Raw genomic sequence first — 27,126 nt, forward strand, 5'->3', positions numbered from 1 at the left:
TACGCAAGTACAGAGCACACAAATGCACACACAGGTACATGGTAGTGCCACACCTCTCAGAGGTAACCCCTTCCAATTAAACCAGACACCAAAGAAACATTAATTACATCTGTGAAGAAGATTCTGCTGCTGTGAACATCCTTGAGGGAAATGAGGATGGAGAGCTCTGATCAATGGCAGGGATGTCACCTGTAGTACTCCAGTGCTCTTCCAGACATGCCTGACAAACACTGACCTTGGGACAGTGAGATGCAAATAAAATAAACCTTTAAGCCCTTCCCCGAAATGTACTATATGAATAGAAATTGCCAAGGGATTGCAGAAGGGTGTTTTGTACAGTTGTGGTCAACAGAAGGCATTCACTCCAGCAAAAAAATAAACCATTTTTTGTTTTTTTAATTAATCACTAGGTTACCGCTGAACTATTGCAACAGAAAACTCACATAAACAAGACTCTATCAGACTTCAGCTCATTTCCCCCACCACCACCCTCCCTACAATTAACAAAGAAGCTAAAAATAAAAGCTCGATTCTTTTGTACCAGACCCAGAACCATCTTGCTGGAGTCACGATGCAGCTTTTCAGTGAACTGCTCGAGTTAAGAAAACACCACACATACAAAGTTTCTCGCAGACCGAAGCAGCAGCAGCATTTTTCAGCCTGTTTCCTGCATCCCATAGGCTAGGCATACACTGAAATAAATTCCAATGTACTTTTCCAGCTAGGACTATTTCCTGCTCAAATGTTGAAAGAAAGGCAGTAGAAACTCAGTGCTGTGGGTAGAGGTGCCTTAGCCTTGGAAACCTGAAGGCCTTTTTTTTTGTTCAGTGAAAAAGAAAAAATTCACTTTGTTCAAGCCAGCAGTAGACCCAAGAGGCTTTAAAAAATAAATCTAAATTTGTCCTGGGCCTGGTTAGCAACACAAAAAGCAGCAGTAATCCTTACCCGAAACTTCGCTCTGCCTCAGAGAGCTGCAGGCCAGGACACAGCCCCAGAGCTGCCATCCCAAGCTCTGCAGGCTGGACAAGGACCCAATGTTTTGCAGCAAAGGCCTGATGGCACCAGTAGCCTGGCCACTGCGCCCAGTGGGAGCTCCAGCATGGATATTAACCCCAAATTCCAGCAACTTCTTCCTCAACTGACCCCAAAGACATCTGTGAACATTTAACATACTGGTAACTCTAACACCCAACACACTTTCTGTTACCGGAAAGCACAGAGCAAGCATGAAAGTAGCCCCCAAGGTTGAAAAGCCAAGGCTGACACAGCATCTTTCAATCAACTTTCCTGAGACAGCACTTCCTACATTTACTATCAAGAGCAGAATTAAGGGCTGACCTTCACCTCGTGCTGAGGAATAAACCCCATTACATCTCCTAGTCATATTCTAGCCCCATAAAATACTCTTTGTTGGTTTTTAGTAGGAAATACGCCCATGCCCTCGTTTTCTGGGGTTTGAGCACGCACTTCCCCTTCTGCCTGAATAGCTGTGTATGGGATCACACTCTTGGCGTGCGTAATTACAGGACTCACAGCATCCAGATTTAAATAAATACAAGTTATGAAAATAGATTCGGCGCTACACCCACACCACAAAGCTGCTGCCTCTATACCTGGAGGTGTGTGATGCCTCTGACAATGTGACTGCTTTGACATGCGGAGGTTTGGAGTTTTAAATGCACTTTCTCCAACTGTAAATGCAGTCTTTAGGAAGGCAGGCATGTATTTAATGTTTAAGATGCATATTGTGATGTTAAAGCATTGTTTCCATTTTTACCACCCATTAGAAAAACTATGTTGCTGATATATAAATAGATCCATACGTCAAAGTTCTTCATGTCTTTACAACAGTGGCACTACTGCTGCTAAAACAAACGTATCAGAAGGTCACAGGTGCTTAAAGAACAAGTTTATTGACAAGATCTTCACAAATAAACAGTCTAAAGAAAATTTCAGAAATCTCTAAACTTAGAAATTTTAAAATTTTGTTCTCATTGGCAAAATATTCCCACAGGAAGAAAGACCAAACCAAACACAAAAACAAAGAGAAGTGTAAGATGTCGCTATATTTTTAAACTTTCCTAATTTCAACAATTTGGTTCAGTCCTTTTATAATACACATCCAACCCTTAAGCACAATGAAAATGAGTCTAAGTACAGTTTTCCTTCTAGAAGGGGATTTCAATCAATAGGAATTTTTTTTTAAAAAATTTTTTTTGCAAGCATCTCCCTGAATCCTGTCTGCTTAGAACTTGATAGGTAACATCAGCAAGAAAGAACTTCAATAAATATTTCAACTGAGCCAAATCATTCTGCTATTAATCACAACCTAGGTTTCCCCAAAATGATACAAAGCATACCATGTCGTACAAGAACCTATCAGCATGCATTTTTAGAGGTCATTTTTGTACTTCAGGTATGTTGAACTTAAAACCGAAGAGGGACAATTCTGATAAAAATGTACTCAGTTATTTCATAACATTAATATTTATTGCTTTATATGAATACTGTATTGAAAGCCCAAGCATTCAGTTTACACACAGAAATTATACAATTATATACCGTTTCACAATGGCAGTGAGCACTCATTACAATCTACAAAAATCTACTTTACAGAAATTTAAAAATTCTAAATATCAAAAAGGTACAGTTGAAGAAACAGGTATAAATTTGGCAGCCAGTAATTGTGACCGGGAGGTTGCAGCTTGCATGTCTTTAAATATGGGAACTGGAAAATATCGAGAGTTTAAAGCAGTAGTTTGTGCTTTGAGCTGGTTTGAAAAAAATGTAACACTGGCTGTCAAAGTAGCATGTTCAAAAATATTTAGTTCACTTCCAAAATGTTATACAAATCGTGGTGATTTCTATGCACCCCTAAACCTTTTAGTCGTTTAGCTCAGGTACATACTACGGTCGTATATATATATTAATTCTTCCAAGACAGTGGTGTGACCATACCGATGCCATTTGCATACCCTTTGAATAATTCTGAGACTTCTCTACAATATTCACAATGCTCCAAGAAGCACTCAAAAAGGCAAGTACCTGTTCATTTCATCCTAGGTATTTTCTTAACATATTTTTTTTCAAACATTTCTTCTACAAAAGTTTAAGCTAATGTTTTGATTACAACGTTCTCAACATAAAGCACATTTTCTCATAAATAAATGAAATCCTTTCACTCAGGCACCTCAGAAGTATAGAAAAGTGTTGTAATCCGAACAGTTCTCTTGGAATGTGTTTACTCTGGTGTTTTCAACAATGTTAGTATTTCCAGGGTTTCATATGGGCCAGATTTCATTTGTTTTGTTTTCCAGAGGCAAAACAAAGCGCCTTGAGAGGTGGACTCAGTCTTTTCCTATAGAAAAAAGTATTTGCTGTATTTATCTTTTACAGAAACAGAAAAATATACCATTTTCCCCCTTAGAACAGTGAGGGTACACATCCGTGTGCATGCCTGCATATATGTGTGTGAAATGTAACACAGTTTACACACACAACCGAAGTGTTCTGTGTGTATTCAAATAAAAATCTGGAAACCAGCATGAAACCCCATATTTCACATGTCAAATGTTGAAACTGTAACCAAAATATGAAGTTAACTGCCACAGCTGTCAGAAAAAGACAAGACAAAAAGCTTTCTTGCTTACATACAACTAGGTGTGGTAATCTCCAAAAAAGTTGTCAAAATTATAATTACCTTCCAGTTTAAAAACTTTTATTCTAAATAAAAAAAACTATACACAAACCACTGATTTGACCAAATGAAAGTTCAGCGGTAAGCAGGACCTGAAGGAGCTGGTATTCACAGTTCTTATCATGTACAACTCTTTCAAGGTTCAATCCATGGAGAAGTTTATTTTACAACCTGCTGCTTTTTATTTTTTTGTAAAACTAAAGGTCCACTTTATTACATAAAATTATTTATACAGTGTAAAACCGGAGCCTTATGGAAAATACTGCATCTAAGTGTGTTTAAATTAGTCTTGCTCCATAGGTTCATCTGCAGCTTCTGTGGCTTCATCGCTGTTTTCCATAGGGGTCTCTGATGACATCTCTGGAGTTTCACTAGCGTAGGGCCCTAACTCTTCAGTTTCACTGCAGTCAGCTCCACTACTGGCAGATCCACTAATTTCACTGTCATCCGAGTGTAAATCCTTCTCTGCTTGAGACTGATCGGACTCCTCCATTTGATTGTTCTCCTCAGAGGTCTCTTCATTCACAGTTGAGGATTCAGTGTCTTTTTCTTGATCTTTTCTGTCTGGACCAATATTTCTGGGAGACATGAAGGACTCTAGGAACAGTGAAAGCACAGTATTACTTACTAAGGCATTTTGAAACACCTTCATCCCGCTACTTTCTACAGTAACAACACTTCTACAGCACAGCCAAGGACAGGAAAAACTGACAAACCCCATTTTATTTGAAGCTCTAAGTATTAGACAGCTTCCTCAGGATAGCCAGACTCTCCTGCTATACCATCAAATAAAGTCTTTTTGGTATGAAAAGGACCTAGTGAAGATTCAGCAGATAAATACACAGTCTAACAAGTAACTGTTTCTTCCTTCCCCCCCTTTCCTTCTTTTGCCTTCAGAAACTGTCTTTCAACAGTGTTGAAAACATTACTGTTTCAAGCATACATCCACTATGATCCACAGGAGCATTTACACAAATACATAAGCCATAAAATGTAAGTATCAAAAGGAAACTTTAGAGAATATGTAAAGTCTAGGTCAGTCTCTTAATTGCAATTATATTTTCTTAAGGCAGGCCCTGCCCCTTATTAGAGCAAGGCAATTTTCACTGTTCGAAAAGGATCTGAAGAGACTGCAGAAAGAAGGCAACTTCAGTAACTTACTAAAATATGGACATGAAGACAATCATAGATATGACCCTTCCCCCATCCAGAGAAGGGATAAGAACATCTGATGGTACCCTACAACAGGGATTCTCAAATTCTTGGTGTAAAATTACCACCCTCATGTAACTTACTGCCTAAGATTCTAAGTACCTTTTTATAAATTTTTAATTAGAGATGCATGACAAAGAGAAAGGAAGAATGAAAAGAATTGCTAAATAATGTGAAACTGAAGTATCAACAAGTAGTTCATCTTTATGCAGAGCCGGATACATTCAGCAATCCCAACCACAGTGGCCTCCAGCAAAGAAAATTCTAAGAGAAAAAGCCCACAACCCACACAGAAATGTGAAATACCTTCCTCCTCTTCCTCTGTACAGCGCTGTCTGGCACAAGTAGCTTCTTTTTCTTTATCCTGAGATGTAGAGGATGGTTCTTTCTCTTCCCCCATGCCTAAAGAAGCTTCACTGGAGGCAGTTTGGTTAGGTGCATCTCTGGCTTCCCCTTCCTTGTCAAATTTAAGTCTTTTTACCTCGTGTCCTTCTGCTTCTGCAGGATCATCTTCAGAGTGCTTATTTTTAACCGGGCTGCTCTGAGCACCTTCTGATTCAGATGCTGGTGATTCACTATAAACAACAAAAGTTTTTATTGAAGATAAGCATTCTGTATCTTGTCACACTTAGGAGTAGATACACTCCTCAAGAGATCACAATAGACCCACTTCACCTACTATGTAACAAAATCTTAAAGCCACCATTTCTTCACCGGATTGGTGATGAAAACAGTGTGATTGGGCTACTCTGGTGGGTCCCAAACATATAGTTCCTACAGTCAGAATTCATGGCAAGCACCTATGAAATACCACATCTGGGTATAGCATAACATCCTGACACAAACACAAGAGCAATGAATTTCTGATGTCTATTATTCACTCGGGATTTTTATTATACATCCCATAAACTTACCAGATATGTTCCTGCAACTGTGGAAATCTGAGCTAGTAGTCTAGATAAACAGTAGTTAAGTCAATGTCAAATCCTGATGCTGTATGTTAAGACTTAATTATGCCACCTCCGGTGACCATTCTCTTTTACAATATTTAAGTAGAAGTGGGGGAAAAGAAAAAAAAAAGAGAACAATAAAAACTCAAAATAACACTGCTCCTCACAAACCTGTGTTTTTTATCTTCTGCTTGCTGCAAGCTTGATTCTTTATGCTCTGTGTTGTCCGGCAAACCGTTTGTTGTCATGGGAGTTGACAAAGAAACCTTCGGTCGATTTACTGGTCTGGGAGTTCCAGGACCATTTACATTAGATCTTTAAAAATATAAGAAATTAACCCATTCTTTTAGTAAAGCAATTTGTTCCAAAAAGGCAGAAAGGAGCTATAGTCTCATTTTAAAAGATTAATAAAACACATGAGGTACAGTATACTACATATATTTTGCTATTTTATATTGAATAACAATTTCCTTGCCTACAACAGGCAAACCATCATCAAGACTTTAAAATAACAAAAGAGTTCTGAGTAATGAAGTTACAAAAAGATAACCAAACAGAGCACACAGTATGTATACTCACACTCATTCTTCCCTCCTTCCCCCAGTAGTCCATACCACATCCCATTTTTGAGAATGGAGTCAGTAATGAAGAATAAAGGAACTGCACCAGCTGTTTCCAGAACTACATTGCTGTTACCCAGAAAACATAAACTCCCAAAACTAAGCTTACCTGTCAGAGTACCCTGGCGAATTTCCTGGGAACATAACACCATTCATCCGATTTAAACTATTGGAATTATTTTTCCTAACAAAAAAAAAAAAAGATATGATTAATAAAAAAACAAATTAAACTGGTTTGCACAGGATTCTTCCTCCCAACTAAGAGAGTCCCCCACAGCCAGTCCTCAAGGGGTTCTCTCTCTACACAACACTAGAGGAACAGACTAGGATATGAACTCACAGCACTGCTGTTATCAAGGGGATCCACCACCAGCTGTGGCACACAGCAACAGCTCAGTGTTTGAGGTTAATACTGCAGGGCACCACAGATCCCATTCCAAAGCTGTGATTACGACATGTAACACCTGCAGACTACTGCTGCTACTGTGGAATTAACTACTGATAATGAGACCTGAACTCTCCTGGATACATGTGTCTTTTGGGTACAACCACCATGGTCAAGAGAAATATATTAGAGACACTCTACACCCTCTATTGACACAAGTCTTATGTTTCAATAAAAAGATTATACTTACTCTGAAGATGGATATACACAGCTGACAACCATGACATTCTGTAACACAAACAAATCAAGAGTTCAGAAACAAACTTCAGCTCCTGACAACACCACAAAACTCAGTATTGCAGGTTTTTCCTTTTATCTTTTGAAGTATCTCTGCAGAAGCTTGGGTTGAAAGCAACCAATAGATGACAGACAGATACATGAAGTATCTCTGCTCCCTCTTTAAATGGTCAGGCCATAAATGCACTCAAAGTCAGTGTTTTCCCTAATCAGGTTACGGTCATAGTGAGACCAGCATTATTAAGCCTCAAGCCCAAGTGTTTGGAATTCCTTACTGAAGTCTGGCTGGGAAGTGAAGTATGCCAAAAATACTTCTGAATCCTGCTGAAAAACTTCTCAATTACTGTATCTTCTCTTACTGGTTGATTTATACAGGAGTCCTGCATTCAGAAATGTACAAGCACTACTACCCACTTTGGGCAGAGCCATCTTTAACACATTGAATTATTCTGGCCCCACAAAAACAAAGAGCAGAAACAACAATTAATTCAGTATGTTTTGCTTGGCAACCCTCCCCCCCAAATGGCATAGCAAACTACATGAATTTTAACAACTAGAAACCCAGCCTAAAAAAATTAGTAAATTTCTCTTCAAATCAATACTCATCCCAGTTATATGTAGAGGGAGGATTTTATCACAGGGGCAGCTAAATTATTCTAGATGAACTTTAACAAGGGGTCTCCATAAAACCTGATGTGTACTTTCACAAATCTCAGTTTTCTCTAAGAAACTGCTTTCTGAAATCCCTGTCTCATCGTTTATTCCTGTCCATCTTAACTTGCAAAAACACACCTGATTACAGCCACTGTAAGAGTGAAAACCAACCCATGTACAAGTTAACCTTTCTCCAACCAGTCTAAGTAGAAACCTCAAGCCAATTTAACCATCAAGAAAATCTTACATGGAATCACATCCTGAAAGCCTGTTACCTACTTTTGAAAGATCCCACATTGACCTAAGCAATGAAACAGCAGTAAATTACATCTGTATGCTTTTATGAAGGCACAGTGCTCTACATAAGAGGATTTATATACTGAAACAAAACACTGGGGGAAAGGTGCCTCCCTTCCTCACCTAATAGATCTAATCTAAACCCAAATGTGTACAAAAACGCCTGATCCAAAAATTCAAGTTATTTCAGCTGATTATTTCTAGATAGGAATCAATATAAAAAGTGACATTACACCCTCTACAAACTAGTTTGGTACTGCACAGTGATTAGGAATCAACTTTTTGGTCTTAAATCAGTTATTTTACAACTGCTTTATACTGTTAAAAAAGTAGAAAATCAACTCATACACTCAGAGCAGCTATAAGCCATGTATATGGCTTATAGACTATGAGCAACAATGAAACCAGAGGCAATTCAGAAGTTATTTAAATGGTAGCTCACAATCACAGAACTTGTTTGAGTTGGAAGGGACCCTAAAGACCCTTCTCCCTCAGAAAAATACATACCTTTTCCACACCTCTTAGAAATTTGTCTGTTCCCGTGTAATTCCTCCTCGGGTCTGTCAGCAACTCACAGAGTCGCTGAATAGTGAAGGGGATGCTGCAATAAAATAGATTTATAACAATTTAATTTTCTTTTAATGAGTACGACTGCTAGGAAGCATCAATGTTCTTGTTTTCTCCCCCTTACTGAGAAGGCAGAAAGAAAACACTCCTGAAATCTGTTACCATTAGCAATACAAGACAGTAACTCACACACAGAGATAAAACACTCTCTTGTGCTTACCACCACCACGGAACTCTTACATAGACTCCTCATTTCATCACCCCACAACTCAATTCATTACAACAATGAAATGAGATCATCAACGGTTAAATCAATTAAGGCTGCATTTATTATTCAAATATATAGAACAGAAATGGTAAGCGATTTAAAAGAAATTTGAGTCATACACACTGAGGCTAAAAAATTCTCAGCTTTAGTTTATTTCATGTTTTACAAAATGTTTTTACAGAAAAGCACCAAATATTGGCATTAATAGAACCGTTATACTTCAGCTGTTACAAAGACTCTCTTTTGCTAAAACTGCTCAGTATAGTTATCTATCAAGGAACAGCTCAGTAAATATAATTAAAATCAGAGTAAGATATATAAATCCATAAGCATCACATTCACACATTGTTTTCTGACGATCTGGCACTCAATCCCTGCTTAAATGAGGAACTGACCTTTCAGATAAGCAATACCTCACACAGTTGTGCCAGTTACCTGAGATGTCACACACCTTCACTGCAAATCCAGTGTCACATTTTAACAACAACTTCTGTGATATTGACAAAACAGTAAAATACTTAAAAGCTACTGCAATAAAATAATTGTGTGCTTTTAGAGTTAAGTATTTGAAGCTGAAGCCATTAACATTTTCAAAATGTTCAAGAGCAACGTTTGATATGATATTTAAGAATCCTTCCTTGATTGGGAATATGACTCATGCACCAAATCCAAAGCAAGATCAGTACAGACTTACATACATATGTGCATATATATCCCTACACTGAGAGGTTTTGTTAAAATTTAGTTTTTAATTTTTTTAAAAGAACTCAGTACACAGCATCTTAAGCCTATCTCATTAGCTGACACAGTACATTACCTCAAAGTTAGATCACCAGCTAAAAAGCCACATCTTAAAAAAACAGGTCCTAGTTCATCAAAAGCAGGTAAGCATGGCTATGATTTATAATACTACATGACACTTCACTTTAAATGCAGTAATCAGAAAGAGTGAGGAAGTATCAACAACTTAATTAGGGTTTTCAGAATTGTCTGTGTATTACATTACTGAGGAAGCTGTAATCCTCAGCTGGAAAACAGGAAGGAGGTAGGCTACAACACAACCACCCTTAGCCCTAGTTCCATCAGCTACCTGAAAACACAGGGTATTTCACATTTACCCTGTTAGCTGACGCCTTCCCTCGCATTACACTGCACTAACTTCTCTTGTCTTCTAAGAATAGAAAGATGGTGAAGATTAGCTCCATCAATCAGCTGTGGAGAGTAACTACACTAAGCACTTTTTAAAAGTAATGCTACCAGATAACAGTATTTTTAAAACGTTTGTTTTGACATCTTACTGCTTAAAAGCAAGCAAAGCAGCAGGAACAAGGGTTTGGCTCAGAAGCAAAGCACATTTCACCTCCCTAGTACCTCCTCCCCCATCCCCAAAGTTTGGAAGTACAAACCAGAACAAATCAGGAACAAGTGTTCCTTTTAATTCAGCTTTGTACACAAAGGCTCTTAAGCCTGACAACAATTCTTTCATCACTAATTTCCCCAAAGCTTCCTTCCTATCAACTAGTGCTGCTGTGCAACTTCTGGTCAACCACTAATTGTTCTGACACCCAAATTTTTTATGATGCTCAGCTTCTGTGTAGCGCCCTCTTAAACACTTTCCCAACTCTAACTCAAACACAAGGCAGAATTTATTTGATCCATTAACTTTTCCACAGTTTATTTTTCATCAGCCAAATTTATAGAGCATCCTGGAGAATCATTGTCTGACTAATTTTTATTTAGCTGTACCTAACTGGACACCTGGAGTGCCAAGACAAAGTATTTTATGATCCTCAAAACAGTTCTGGCTACTTGGGGAGTAAGTACACTCAAAAAGTGTGCAGCCTGCAACTAACCCCCAAAGATGCCTTCCCATTTTACTTTCTGCTATAAAAGTTTTAAACAAAAGCTAAAACCAGTTCATTTCCCTCCAAAATTTTCCATAATAGACTGAACTTCGTTCACTCAGCAGCAGATGGCACCACGAGTCATATTATTACCTGCTCTGCATGTCATTTGTTCAACATTTGTACGACTTTCTAGCTGGCAAAACCCAAAGTTAACTTCACCTTATGAACTCTTTTCTTTAAAACTATTATTTTCAAATAGTTTAACCACGCTATTTTCAAATAAAAGTAATTTAAATCGGTGTAAATTCATATATGAACACCAATATAAGAGCATGGGAATTGATCGTTAATGCTTAGAAATTTAATTAGTTCAGTACATGAGCTGCATGAATAGTCCTCATCTGCCTACTTAAGGTAACCACTTAAAATTCTATACGAACACTCTCAAAACTGCACTTCCCAGCACTACAGTTCAGAATGAATTACAAACAGAAATTCATTGCAGGTACCAGATTCAAGGGGGATCTGGGAAAATTACTTACAGCAGCTATACTGAATTGCAGCAAAATTAAATTGTAACAAAAAAGTATATAAAAGTTTGCACTATTATTATGTCTATTTTATTTGTGCTGTGAAAACTTCTCTATCTGAGATCTCCAGGAACTTACCTTGGAACTTCCTGCATCACTAACAAAGGATAAAGAAAACGGCAAGTCTTAAGTTCCTACTCCAAAGCAATTCTTTATACAAAGTAAAGAGGATAGCATGACAATCTGGCTCTGCATGCGTATTGCACAATGTTAAGGCACAGTGAAGTTAAAACAGCTAGTTTGATTTCTTTAAAAGACACTTCATCTACAAAGACCCCAAAACAGGGGTCATAAGGAAGTATAAAAAAATTTAGCTCCTTTTAATGAACTCTCTTCCTCATTCTTTTAAAAACTAATAAAAACATCCTAATAAAGTCACATCAAGTAGCTCCCTTCTCTACTCAAGTACCCTGAAATAACATCCACAACTCTAAGAAGCCTGCACATATCCAATCACACAAACCATGGCCTGCTGGTGTTACTTTTTGGACCCATCTCCAAATGATTTACCTTTCAAAATCACATCCTCACTATTAGAATTACAGAATTTACTAAACGAACTATTCTGCAATCCTAGATTCTAAAGCATCCTAATGTATTGTTTTCTTTAGGGTAACTAACATATGCAGTTTGCTTCCTCAAAGACTGGATGGTTCACTGCAAAGTGTGAGGAAGCTGAGCTCTCTGAAGTGTTAAGCAACAGATCAAAATAGCACAGCCAGAGTAAGCTCCAAACTTGGTCACCCAGCAGCTTAGTAGGTTTTGGAACAGAAGATAACAGCAGCCCATTCATTCACTGGCTGTCTCCACGGGAGAGCATAACGCATCTTGTTGGCAGTGAAGCATTAACAAAAAGCTGGGGAAGGCAGGGGAGAGACAGACACAGGCATAAAAAAAGATAAAGTTTGTTTTTAAATTCCTTCAGTGAACTAACCCAGTATAAATACTGGGGAGCTGAGAACAAGCTGAATTTCACATTCTTTTAAGTGGCAGTGGGAGGTAGAAGTGAGACGCAATTTTTAAGAGACAAACTGCAAATAAACCAGGTAGTAGGGAACAGCAAAGAATTATTAATCTTGCATCAAATACTAAACATGTCTTAGCAGCACTTCCAAATCTGAAAATTCAGGGTAACAGGAAAGGAAGCTTTATAGCATGCCCATTTTCAGACAAGCTGAGAAAAATGTTGGAAAAGTCTCTTTTAAGCAAGCACTGACACCCACAAGCAGGATGATTCAGCTTATGGTAAATATGTAATCCAGTTTAGAAACAACAAAAATAGTATTTAAGTTATTTAAAATAGATACACTAAATAAAAGGAAGGGGAAAACAAGGAAAAAAATATCCCAACATCCACCACCAAGAGCTTTATTTTCAAGGACACAAAACTGCCCAAACAAGAAAACCAGCAAAGGGTATATACTTCAACCTAAGGCACTGCAAGGATAGACTGAATACTTCAAGTCTCTCAATTACTAAGTATTACTCAATCTATAAATTTGACTCTGGCAAAATTTAACAATCCAAAACCAGGTATGCTTTGCCTTCCAGTCATGTTTAACATTTAACACAGTGTTACTTCTTCAAAAGCTACCAAACTGCCACGAAGTAATTGAGAACCAAACACCAAAAACTTCCACATTGAAAGAAAACTGACTTTGCTGCGTATTTTACCTGTTAAATGCACATACTAATGCTATGCTTCATTAAATTATACTACTTAAAAACTAACTACATAGTAAAAATCCCTGAAGTGACTGCCACATGCCACAATGTTCATTCAAAGACAGAATCAAGTGCAAGTTCTGAAACTACCATAATGTATTTCCAAGGTATATATTTGCTTCTGTTCACCTGTCTGAGGAATCCAACTGAACAGCCACAGACAGACAGCACAAGCTAGCAAGCCTAAAGGTGGAAAAATATTCCTGTTCTCCTGATTTTCAAGAACAAGTCATACATACATACCCATTAAATCCAGTGACAATTTTCAGGATTCTTTCTTTCATCTCTTCAAAGGGAATATATTCCACGTTTGGATTAGGGGGCCCTCTTGGTTCGGGAGCTGAGGTTCTGAAATCATCCATCACTTTCTCCAGTTTGAAAATAAAATAGCCTTTAAACTGAGACCACTGAACACTGCATAAAACACAAGAATTAAGACACATACAAGTTAGCCCTACAACCACAGAAAAACACAATGTAACTTTATATTTGCAAAACATTTGGGCTGGTATGCCAGTCCTAACATAATTGAGGCAAGTGATCTGACATTATTTTTCTTCCTGAATTTAAAGCATGATAACTATTTGAATAATTTCAGTAGAATGCTACACAAATCAATTGCCATTAACAAGTTAAGCCAATTCCTTGAAGGACCAATATCCAGTTACAATTCAAACCTGAACATGACATAAACATGCATTGTATAGAATTTACCAGTGAGTCTACATACCACCTACAGTTCTCACTCAGCTCACAAGAGGAGGGGAAAGACAAACAACAACAAAGTGTTGAAAGTCTGGAAACCATACAGCAATTGTACACAGCATTATCTGCTTCGGTTACAAAATCTTATTGAAAGATCTTTTGTAACTAACTGCTCAGTAACCACACACCTTTAACATCATTTAATAGTACAGCTTTTTCTCAAAAAGGCAAATATATTCCATATCACAGTGCTTGCTGATGAGTATTTGAGCAAAACAACTTTGACTCCAGAAAAACATTCCCCTAGTAATAAGTGATCTATTTATTAAGATCTTTCCAAATTACCTTCTGCCTTACAACCTGAGGTTTTATCATTTATAGGATTATATATATCCTTTTTTTTTTTTTTGTAAAATAGGTCTCTCACACTGTATACAATGGACACAGTGACAAACTGCTGAGAAAGCCCTTCTATATCCATCACCCCACTCAACATCCACAGAAGTTCTGGCCCTCCTCTGGCTGGTGGATTTCCTACCAGCACAGGGAGCAGCAACTTGAAAGCAGCAATATTAGTTCAGTTACTATCAATTATATTCTATTCATGCTGATGCAGGAGCTTTCACAGCTCCAAGATGGAGATGCTAGTGAAGAAAAATAAACAGGGAAAGTAACAAACCAATAACAACAAGAGAAAGTTAATCAGTGACATTTATCTGTAACACATACAATTTGGAATGAATAGGCTCATATCAAACAAGCATAAAAACTAAACAGCCAGAGAAAGCCCTTCAGTGCTGCTCAAAGAAACACAGTCTTTGGTAACAGTGCTAGCTGACTGTTTTCACCCTCATGTAACACCTGACCTTCTGTCAGGCTGATACAACTATCTGTGCTGTGAGCTATGAGGATGGTCGTATCCTGCGTGCTGTTCTCAAGCACCAGTACTACCAGATATAAAACCCCAGGCCAATGAAGTCATAGCCTGCTTTCACCAGAAACACAGTGCCATGTTATTTCTTGCATTCATGTTCTCCTTTGTCTCAAATACATAATTATGAGATGAAAAGAGGGAAAACTTAGCTCAGGTTTATCTACAGATAGTCAACCATGAAACTTCCATCTTTTATCAAGAGTGATAAATTTGCAAGAATGGCAAAAGAAAAGAAAAGCAAGCCTCTCTCTTCCTTTGGAACAACTTCTCACTGGTGCTTAGTGAGTAACTATAAAGCCAGAAACAAAAATAGAAGGAAAGAAGGTCCTAAAAGGGAATGCCATGGATGGATTAAACAGCATCATTGAGTCTCATTCAATTATTGCTCCAATTAGCATTAAATAGCCAAAGCAGAATACTATAGTGTTCCCAGCATACAGTATCAGGTATTACCCACTACAAACGTTACATTAAAAAGCTGCTTCGAAGTCAGAAGCGTCTCATGCTTCTAGAGCATAATCTGACCTCAGTGTTGCAATTCAGACATTAAAACATGCTCCCATTTAATTGAGTCTTGAAGCACTTTAAATGTATGCAACTGGTTTCTGACAGTTTTGTCCCAGTAAGTTAACTCCAGCCACTCAACAGGAAATATTTGCACCACAATAGACTGAGTCAGCTCCAGACTCTGTGAGAGTACAGGCAAAATTCAGTCCTGCAGTGGCAGCACACTGGACTCCTGGGAGGCAATAAGGAGGAGGAGGAAGGTTTCTGAAGGCTGCAATGGAAACTTGTAAGCCTGATTCTTGTATCATTACCTAAAGATGAAGAATCTCCCAACTTTTGCACACCATCCTTCAACTTATCTCCTTCCTGCCTTCCCTACTAACTCAGTAAGCAGCAGTCCCACTTATCAACCTCATCCACTTACCATTCTGCATCCATCAGGCTGCTAGCAAAGGGATATAACTACACACTACTCTTACGGGAGGAAGAATACACTTCAAAAGCAAGGGGGAGCAGCTCTGGAAAGCAGGTATCTGCTCCTGCTGCTTTCACCCAGAACTGCAATTGCTTCCTCTTCCCTTAAAGCCAGTCACATCTACCACCCTGTTATCCAACACTGACAGTCCACCTCCTAGCCTCTAGTTTAAGCTAACTCAGAACAACATAATACACAAGGTGGATTCATAAAGGATTTATAGAAGACAATCTTTAACAAATATATATAATTAATTGTAGATAAGTGACTTAAAGTAACCTTATCTACATTTCTGACAATGTACTGTAAAATTCGAACTTTTTAAAAACCCTATGTAGAAGACTGCACTGAATCCACAAACCTGAAGAGTGTATGGCTGTGTATGAGAAGAGAAACAGAACAAACTCACTTCTGACAAGGAAAAATCTGCAAGGACAGTAAGACTTTCTTAACTTCCATTGGCTTCAGAAGTGATCTAAAGTGAGCAGCAGAAGAGGAAAGTTACCCTTCCTGTTTTACCAGTCTATGAAAATGACATGTAGAAGTCAGTATCAGCTAGTTAAAACTCTTGAATCTCACTCGGCATCTCATGCAGAAAACCATTTCATTCATAAGTGATAGAACTGTTCAGACAATACAGCACAAAATTAAGATTTAAAATGGCATATCCTCCTAATTAGCAAAACACATCTGTATCTACACCCCTAGAAACGTTATCTTACGTTGAAAGCAGTCATACAATAGCAGAGACACGAGATAAACACTAACTCCCTGCTTTCAAGAAAACCAAACTCTTCCACACAGATCACAAACTTCTGGAGAACAGCCCTAGCACCAGGAAGCAAGACCTGTGTTTTAGGTGCTTTGTTACAAAGAGGGAAATACTGAAACCAGCAAAGTTCAGTCAATACCTTATGTAGATAAATCAAGAGCCAAAAGCAAGCAAAAGAAAACCATCCACACAGCTTGATGTACAACCATATTAAGTTTCATACACTGGAAAATTACAGAGCTTAAAGTGTTTGTCAGTTAAGAAACCAAACTGAACAAATTCCATGGACAAAATACTATTCATGCATTCTTCTGAGCAGGCTTGTTTATAAATACTTGCTCTTCCCACTCAGCATTGTACGTAATCAGCCTTTTTCTAAATGCATACCATGCTTTTCCTGTCCACTTCATTAACTTGTGAATTCTTACTAGCAACTTTGCCAAAGAAAAATATCCCTGTGAACACTATAATCTGTAAAAATGTCTTCAGAAACAGTACCTCAGAAAAACCCAACTGATCCTAACACGTCTTGGGTCAGTGTACTTTCATTCTAGAATGACAATTTTGAAGTTATATACAGTTTATGTGTTTCTAAAGCATCTTTCACAACAATATCTGGCTCATCCTGTGTAAATATACCTGTACAAAGACAGTTCCCTCCCACCAGCTCCTGCCCTATCTTTCTTTTACATCAGCCTAAAGGTTTTGCTCTGACATACAGAAGATTAGAGGAAGAAACTGGTCTTACGGAAGAAGCACCTGGCAATGAACAAACAGAACCAGGGGTAATAATGAATGGCTGAATGATCTATAGCTTGTATATCTATTTATCTATACTGATATAGATATGTCACAGCAGAACCACATGTTTCACATCTTCCCAGGCCCGAGGTAAATGCTGGTAGTTTAACCCAAGTGAAATGTTTGGTTTTTTAAAAAGCACCTTTAATAGTCAAGAGACAGATGAAAGCACAGAAGCTAATGCAGAGTCCAACATACTTCAATACATAGCATTATGTCCTAGATTTAATGTATGCTAATAGCTGTGCTTTAAGGTATGAAAATACATTTAACACAATATCACTGTAATAGAATGGAGTCCCTGACCTTGCAATTTAAATAAAAATCAGAAACAGAGAAACATGGATGGAAGAGACAGTCCATTGTGTTTCACAAAAATTAAATAGGGAAGTAAACAGCACCTGGCTGAACAGCCAATAATATGAGAAACCCGCACAGGTTTTGAGAATATTTGCATATAATTAGAGAAAGCATGAGAAAAGGCTAAAGAACAGTACGGAAAGACATGTGAGATATCAAATGAGCAAGCAAAGAATAAGTGACATGCTACACAACAAAACACCAGTAAATGTTTCGGGGTTTTTTTTTAAATCTCCCCCCCAAAACCCCAGGACAGGGTCAGAATTACTAAGTGAAGACAAGAAAGTTAAGCCCTATGAAGAAAGGCACAAAGGAAACTCTACAGTCAGAACAGTACTACAATGATGTACTTACTCACTGAAAGTTGATGATGCAGCAAATATGCACAGGGAAGGAAGAATTAAAGAGCAGATTAATTCAGACAAGGGACATAACCTAGCATTACCAGCACGGAAACAAGGAAGAATACAATCCCCAGTAACTTTTTTCTCTAATAAAAGCAAACTATTTCACACCTGCACTTGAGCAACATGATGGAATTAATCCCTTACAACAATCAACTAAAGTTTCCCAAGCAACATGGAGTTTAGAAATCTACCAATTCTATTTGATAAACAGCACTCTTGGACAGGGGAAGGAGGTCACCTTAGACAGAAAGCAGTTCAAGTAATCTGATGCTATACTTTGATTTGAAAGAATTATTAGCACAAAGTTGCTTGCAAGCTATGATTGCTTCTCCACTAATATGATTTGAACAGAATTTAGCTTTCCAAGCACGCACAGCAAAAAACAAAATTGCATTTTACATGGAAACAATCTAATCCTACCACTCCCAGAATACAACAGACTTGACCCCCCATTCCCTTACCTCCTGCTTACTTAAAGCATTTGTACTGATGAAACCAAGAAACAGCTTTCTCCCTTACTGCAGTGGTTATTGTAAGAGGAAAATCCTCTTTTAATAGCTTGCACTATTGAGATTTTATTTTTTATTTCAGAGAATTAATTGATATTTTCTTCCTACTGTTGGACAAGTTGTTATATTTGATTCTTTTGCCACTTAGTATATTCAGTTCAAGACACTCAAAGAGAAACAGCCAGAAACATTTAACAAAGTTGTTGGGATAAGATTTGACAAAGATTAAAAATCAATTAACAGAAGTAAAAGTGAAAGGCAGCTTCAGTACCTGAAACAGAGGAAACCCTTGCAGTCTGAAGAATCAGAGAAAAACATTAACTTTCAGAGAACAAGGAAAGGTGCCCAAGTTGTAATTGCAATATCCCTACCTCCTTCATACAAACACAGCGCATACCTTACTGTTTTTAAGGAAAACCCTCCATGCTGAACACGGTTTTTTTTCTCATCTATGTAGTACTACACTGGAAGGCTTTGCTACAACACAGTGATCCCCAGCATTACTGCATGACTTGGACATTTAATTGCAGGCTGGATTGCAAGTCTCAGCCTAGTTGTTTTCTGCATTTGTGAAGTACCCATCCCCTTTTTCAATAACTGTATTGAAATACCAGATGTGACACTAAGGTCACACACATCTGGCTTACACAGACAAACTTTACAAGATTTGAAGTTTCAAACTTCAGTAAGACATATGGAAGGTAATCAGGATAAACCCCAAAATTAACTCAAAGAAGAAGAATTCAAAGTGCCTGAAACAAGGCTACATCCTGAAAGGAAGGTAGTGCAATTATTTCATAAATCTTTCTGGAATTGCTTCACAGATTACAGGTTTAATTAAGAAAAACATTATATTGAAGGGATGTTAAGTTTCTAGAGACCTAGCTATGTACTTAAAACATTAAGAGTCCCAGGAGTCCTGGTGTGATGCCTGTCTTCAAATTTCACAGTGTTTAAGTTCATTACAAAATTGCTCGGTTTAAATTTTAAGAGGATGCCATCTGTTTTGGAGAGATGCTACATACCACAAAGAACACAAAATGAAAAGGAAAACAGAGAGATCTATTGATTCTCATCATTGAATAGGCCATAAAAGAAACACCAGAACTTAGTAAAAAGAGGGAGCACTTCCCTCTCCATCCCACTATCTTCTCTCTGACAAGCAGAAATAAAATTTTAAAAAGAGAGTGTGCAAAATCATGTATTTAGGATGCAAACACTTCACATTTGACTAAATTGATTTTAAGTCAAAGTCCTCAGAACAGAGAATGAAAAATCCAAAGAACAACCTCAGAGGGATTAATTCAACGCGCTAGCAAGAGATACGAGCCACTTCTATTAGCTCCCCCCGCCAACCCCCCCAGTATTGTTGGCTGAGATTACACTTCCAGAGAGACTTGCTAGTAGGAAACAGGTGTTGGTGTGAAGAAACACACCAACTTTAGTAACTGTTTCTTCTCTTTTGTGCCTTGCTCTAGCGCTCATAGAAGATGAAGATACACTCTAGAACACAGTAACTCCTTCAGGCTACCAGAAGCAAGATTGAGGCTTCATCCAAAACAAGTTAAATCCGTTTCCATTCTGGGCTATCAGTGGGATCTCCATAATTATTTGGCAGTCAAAAGGCACAGAAAATGAAGCACACCCAGCAACCTCATAGGTCTGTGCAAGGTGGCAAGCTTTCCAGTGTGCTCCTTGAATTGAAGCTGTAGAAAATGTATCCAAACAGGAATATTGTTGACTACACGGAATATGCCACTTCTCAAATCAAAGGCCTGTCTGGTGCCACCAGAGAGCACAGAGGGAAGAGGCACAGGAAGCCCCAGCGTGGTTCCCTTTTCCCAGTCAGTGTCAGGAGCCAGCCCAGGACTGACCAGCCCACTCCCTGGCAGCAGCACAGCACCCAGAGCACACATGGAAATGATCCTACCCAGTGGAGTCAGCAGCTAAAGCTGAGCAGAGGAACTAAGGGACTTGCACTCCTCTGGGGGAAAGGGGACTGTGGCCACTCTCTTCCTCTCATCCCTCCCTCCTTGGTTATGGCTGTTCCTTGGGATGGAAAGGCAGGAAATATCACATGGGGGAGCAGGCTCTTGTTTGGGTATAACCTTCACCTTCCTTAGCACATCCTATTTTCAGATATATGGACTGGGTATTAACTAGGATACCTGGAACTACACAGTCACATAAGCTAAAAATAAAACACAGTCCCCAGCGTTTTCACACAAAACTAAACCCCACTGTTGCCTTTTGACACTTTTTGTACAGGAATTACTATTTGACTATTTATTATATAGACAATCAAAACTGGTTCTTACTGAGGTGTGTTCCATTGTACAGAAAAAGATTTCAACTTCTTCAGAAAATACCTCTGAAAGATTCTGGGGTAGAAAGCTGGCAATGCTGAAATCCCACGAACAGGGAGATGAGCTCCACTGCAGTTCAGCAGGGGTCTCACCACAGTGCAGAGAGGGAGGGTGCTGCCCCACGAGGTACTTACCTTTATCCATGGCCTACACAGGAAGGGGCAAGCCCGCTCTGCTGCTCCCACACGTTCCTGTGATCTCACACACACAGGGTGGTGAAGCAGATCACTAATCTAACCACAAAATGAATGCTGCTGTTAAGGAAGAACGAAGTGTGTGATGTGACTAGTAAAGAGCAGAGCCAGTCCTTTAAACAGCTGTCCTCATATGCCAGATAAAAGAATGGACATCATTTAATTCCACTCTTGCTTCAAATACTGGTTGAATTTTAAATTTTTCTATTTGCTGTGCTTTACTTCAATAATGTTTTGGTGCAATTACTTTTACTGTCATCGCTCTGCATACTGCTGCCATTTTCACAGTCCACAACAGTGCAGATTAACACAGGAAATTCCAAACAATGGCAATAGATTTACACAGTAAAATCCCCTGTGCACCAATGCAGGCTAGTTTCTGAAATGCTTCTGGCAAGCTGACAAATCCTTCTACCTAACACTAAATTAAAACCATAAGCAAGTGTTAGATTCTTTATCGGGGTTTCTAAATGAGCAATAAATTTTAAAACTTCAGGTGATGCAGGACAGTGAATTTACTGGAGCACTGTGCTGTGCTGTAAACAGTATACTCCTGGTTGGAAAACACTGGCAAGCACTCTTCCTGAGGGAGCGTCCTGTTCACTTTCACCTGATAATTCATGTAAAATTAAAATGCTATCACATTTTATCTTCAGTAGGATTTGACCTCACATTACCCTTCATGTTAATTAAAAATATATTGAAGAGCTCAAAAGAGGAAAAACTGGTATTTCCCACGAGCACAGAAGGTATTGTTTCATTTTCACTAGCTGATTGTTGTCAGCCTAAATTCAAAGTCTTTGCTCTCCTTCCTGTGACCATGACAAGCTCATTCCAGAACCATGGAAACTGGAATGTGTTACAACTACACCTACTTTGGTATATGAATGTCCACCTCTTCGCTACTTGCAAATTACTACTGTTACTGCCAGGAACAAAGACTAAATCTTAGTTACAGAAACAAGTAGTAGATGAAAATATTCAAGTAGTATCTGTAATCAACAGACTATTCCTGATCTCCCCTTATAAATATCCAGCTCACTCCAACAATACAGATGTTCCACATAACAGAGACCATCACAGAATTGTTCAGGTTGAAAAAGACCTTTAAGATCAAGTTCAACCTTTAACCTACTGCTGCCAAGTCCACCACTAAACCATCTATCTCCCTAAGCACCACATCTTTTACATACCTCCAGGGATGGTGACTAAACCCCCTGCCAGGGAAGCCTGCTCCAGTGCTTGACATCCCTTCGGGTGGACAAATTTCTCCTAATACCCAATCTAAGCCTCCCCTGCAACAACTCCAAGACATTTCATCTTATCCTATCACTCGTTACTTGGGATGAAGAGACTCACACCCATCTGGCTACAACCTCCTTTCAGGTAGGTAGTTGTGCTTCTTCACTGCATGCCAGTATATAAATTCTTACCTTGCTCCAATTTCTTATCCTTCACATTTCATTTATGCACATATTGAAATACCTTTCCTTATAAATCTCAAATTTTATTTCATGCAGAATAATGACCCCAGATTCTGACTTTCTTCTAGAGTGTACATCAGCTACAAAACTCTAAGCCTTACAAACACAGACTTTTGGATAAGCATCAAATAGTCAACTCCTCCCATCTCAGTATCAACTACAGCTAACTAATTTACTTTTTTCCTATTATGCAGAAAAATCACTAGTTTAGGGAAACACACTAAATTAATGCTACAATACACACAGACCTAGTACCTTCATGCTGTCATATATTTCACAGAACACTTCTCTCCAACAGATTCTCTCCAGTAATGGATAACTTTTTAACCAATATTTCATGTAATTAATTCATTTACCTTTGTAAAAAAAAAAAACTCAGTTATCCTTTGTACTAGATTATCTTAAAATAAATTGACTTCTGTGTACTTCTTGATCTGACTGGCAATCTCCTAAGTATTATTTCCTGTATAACTTAATTATAAAACACACAACTGTTCAGGAACTCCCAGTAATCAGTTTGTGCACAGCAACTGTTGTCTCAGCCCACACCTGCCTCACTTCTACATAACGCAGCTCCAAGACAAGGACTAGATCACTACACATTCCTGCAACACAAGGCAAGATTTTGATCCAGTTATTACAACAAAATATGTGGGGAATAATTATTTCAGAGAGGCATGATTTCAAAGTACATTTTAATCCTTAAATTCAATTAGAAGACATTCAACTTTAGCATTATAGAGGACCACTTCAGTGACTAGGAAAAAATGTTCAGGAGAAAAGAAGGTATTCCCTCACAAGTTACTAAGCTCTAAGAACATTCAGTGTATCTGCTCCACCACAGATAACCCTAGCTGCATTTGAGCAACTCCAGCCGAAACAGACAGTTGATAGCAGAGGCATTATCTGTGTCAGAACACTTCCCAAAACACACTTACATAGCCCAGATCTGCCTTTAACATCATTGGACATTTTGCTGAAATTCAGACAACTGTATGTATTTCAACTCTGACAAGTCTCTGGATTATTCTTAGCTTTTACTTCTTTCCATTTCAGATCAAGTTTCACTGAACAGATTAGTGTTCATTAAGACACGTTACAAAGATTATGTGTGCACTGTGTAACAGATTCTGCAGGAATTCCATAGCACAATTCAGGGTATCCCATTCAATAGATGTTCCACAGGAAGATACCTGTCAGGCAGAGGTGCAACAAAGCACTGTAGTACTCTGGAATCAATGCAGGCAGAATACAGAAACACTAAACAGATTACACTTTCTGAATAAACCTGTATGTTAGAAATTCTGGAGTCAAAACTTAAGAAACATACCATGCAATAAATGAAACATATTTAAATGTTGCCCTGAATTCACAGCAAATTAAAATTTCTACCTCTGTAGGAGCTGCCTACAGAGAAAATCAAACTGATTAATATAAAATTAATCTTTGGATAATTGCTTAAATATATGTATAACTGCTTCCATATGCAAACTAAATTCCACATATGTAATAACATAGGGCACTTAAGTTGTTCCAGGTGTCATTGGTCTACACAGAATAAACAAATAAACAAAAGAAACCTAACTCATCTGGTAGGCTACCTATCACTGTTAAATGGCCAGTGCAGAGAACTCGACAGGTTACCTCAGAAAAGCAGTAGACCACACTGAGATAACACTATCAAATCTTTATTATATTGAGCAATAAACCAGAGAAATCAGATAGAGGAAGATGCACCCTGTGCAACTATTTTTGGATCTGAATTTACTTTGCACTGTATTCATATGCTCACCAGTTATGTGCTGTCCCACAAAAACACAGGCTTCACTCAGGTCTGATAGTACTGAGCCCAGGTAAATTGTGTTTCTCTTACTAATTCTTTCCAAAACCAGAAACAAAAGCCACACAATCGGCTTCTACACAAGACAGTTCAGCTGACACACACTAAGCTTGTGCTGACAAGGTGTACTCCACCTCAGTGACCTAACAGACAGGGATTAGGTGTTTCTGCATCATCACACTCCCATACCACCTCTGAGCAAAGCCTCACAAGGTATAGCCATCATGGGAACATTCTAACTTTCTTCAAGTGTTATTACTTCTAAAACTGAGACCAGCCAGAGACCAGCTTTGTGGAAAAGCAGCACCATTCTGGTTTATCCACACACCTGGTAATTGTCCACTCCCCAGGATAACCAGACTGCTTTGCATCCTCCCTTCCACATGCACCACTGCCTTGTTCCTTCCTCCCAATGTCTGCTATCAAGCACAAATCTTCCCAAAACCCTGTAGACAGGAAAAGGGACCAAGGCTTATCAAGCACAAGGCCAAAACAGAAAAAAACAATCCTTCTTCTGCAAAGTGTAATATGGAGTGGAACAACACCCAAAGATCTAAGACAGTGCTTCAAACTACATAGTAACAAGCAATGCCACCAGAGACAGGAGAATTGAGGCTTCCCAGAAAAGTCAGAGATAATACTGAGGCAGCCACTACAGCTGTGAAGAAACATTACCAAAAGGTGAAGGTAAGAAATGATAGAAATTCTGAGGATGAGAACAGATGCTATCAAGCACTGCAGGAGAACGGAACTTGAAGAGTTTGCCAACAAAAGCCTGCTAAAGGTGATCATCAAAAGGATATGGAACTACTGATACAGAATACATGGGGGGGTGGGCTGTGCAGAGTGATGGTGAACTGCCTCCAGAGAGAACAGCAACAAGAACACTTCTAAGAATGGACTGTTGACAGCAACAGTGAAGCAAGGTGTACTTACAAAGGAAGTGCATACAGTTACTCCAGGCAGTTAAAATAGTCCAATTACACTGAAAAGCTAGCATTGCTAGAAGGAGCTTTATGCCTCTCCTTACACATGTATTCTACAGAGAGCCTAAAGTTTATTAGTATCAGCTCATCACGCATATTTTATAACGGTAGTTGAAGTTTGACCTTTATACTATAAACCCCACTCCCAACAGACACAAAGTGGCAGCATTTAAAACAAAACACTACAGCTGTATACATTTGCTAAAGGAGTGATTCATCTATATCACAAGTGATTCCTCTGAAGTACTCTAACTGTGTATTTGGTACATGTATGTTTCTTTTATAACATAGGTAAAAGAAGCTAAGCTACTTTTGACAAAGACAGGACAAGAAGAAACAGTCTCAAGTTGTGTCAGGGGAGGTTTAGATTGGATCTAAGGAAAAATTTCATCACTGAATGATCAGTCATTGGACCAGGCTGCCCAGATTGGTGGGGGAGTCACTGTCCCTGGAGGTGTCCAAAAACCAGGATAGATGTGGTACTCCAGGACAGGGTGGTATTGAACAGACAGTTGGACGTGATCTCGGAGGTCTTTTCCAACACTAAATATTCTATCATAAGATAAATCACACCAGGGTTTTCAAAAGGGATTCCTGCCCTTAGGATTAGGAGACAGAAAACCATGTCAGTGGAATGGGAATCAGTGGGGAATAATTCCAGCTACTCAATGACAGAGTTAGTGAGGAATAATAGTAGGAAACAATGCAAGGAAGTTTACTCAATCTCTTGCTTCACTGAGAACATGGAAATGGAAGAGGTCTATATGAACAAAGGCACACACACTTCTTTCAGAAAATACCATCCTGTTTATTATGGCAGGACCTCAACAATTGTTTTATCTAATTTTAAGAAGTCATGAGGAATTACATTCCCCCAGTACTTCTAAAGATTTCCAGAGAATGGTTTCCCTCCAATTTTTCAAATAAAATTTTCAAACTAATCAAAAAATACTGACAAATCCCTGTCAAGCAACAAAATGGTAAGGTGAAAAAAACTGGAGAACAGAGCATGTAAAAAATGTAGATTTCAATTTAAGCATGTGAAATAAGCTAAAGGACATATGGCTACAAAAGCCTACATATTTATAACATAAAAAAGGAAAATATCACACAAGAGTTTGGAATACATCATTAAAACACTAAAGCTGAGAACAGGAACTTTGACATGTTCATTGGCACCATATCTCCACCCATATCTTTTCTACAGCTGACAAACTATTTCACTTCTGTAACAAAATAATATAATAGCTACATTGAACCAAAAACTATCCCAAAAACCTAGTGAGAGAAAGCGTTCCCCGCCACACAGGGTAGATGAAACAGTATCAAAGGGTCAAAAATACTTTTTGCCATTATCTTTGATAGAACCATGGTTATGTAACTTACAGTTATATAATTTTCCAAGAGCAAGTTTTGCCTGATCTACCTGACTGTTGCTGGCAACAAGCACAGATTGGCAGACACTGTTAGCTACAGCAAGACACACAGCACAGTCTCCTACAGCACCTCTGTAGCCAAGCTGGAGAGCTGCAGATGCAGCAGACTACCAGGCCTGTACTGTAGTGGTTGCAGTCAATAGGGTCCAAAGTCTAACTGCAAGCAGTTACAAGTGACGTTGCCCAGAGTCAACACTGGGGCTGATACCCATGCTGACAAAGGAAGCTGAACATCTGTCAG

The 27,126-nt window shown here is 38.5% G+C and overlaps 1 protein-coding gene across 1 annotated transcript in view; it reads right to left on the reverse strand.

Moving 5' to 3' along the window:
* Positions 1-1,894: 1,894 nt before the first annotated feature.
* The window catches only part of PPP4R2 (protein phosphatase 4 regulatory subunit 2), a gene marked incomplete at its 5' end in the record, with an annotated part of 30,247 nt that continues 5,015 nt past the window's right edge, over positions 1,895-27,126 (reverse strand). The window contains 7 exons of the mRNA XM_084269545.1: positions 1,895-4,294; positions 5,216-5,484; positions 6,031-6,174; positions 6,589-6,663; positions 7,115-7,152; positions 8,620-8,713; positions 13,353-13,523. Coding sequence (XP_084125671.1) covers positions 3,981-4,294; positions 5,216-5,484; positions 6,031-6,174; positions 6,589-6,663; positions 7,115-7,152; positions 8,620-8,713; positions 13,353-13,523 — 1,105 coding nt within the window. The 3' untranslated portion in view covers positions 1,895-3,980. The remainder of the gene's footprint in view (positions 4,295-5,215; positions 5,485-6,030; positions 6,175-6,588; positions 6,664-7,114; positions 7,153-8,619; positions 8,714-13,352; positions 13,524-27,126) is intronic.

The sequence above is a fragment of the Gallinula chloropus genome (assembly GCF_964237585.1).
Source record: "Gallinula chloropus genome assembly, chromosome: 12".
NCBI lineage: Eukaryota > Metazoa > Chordata > Aves > Gruiformes > Rallidae > Gallinula > Gallinula chloropus.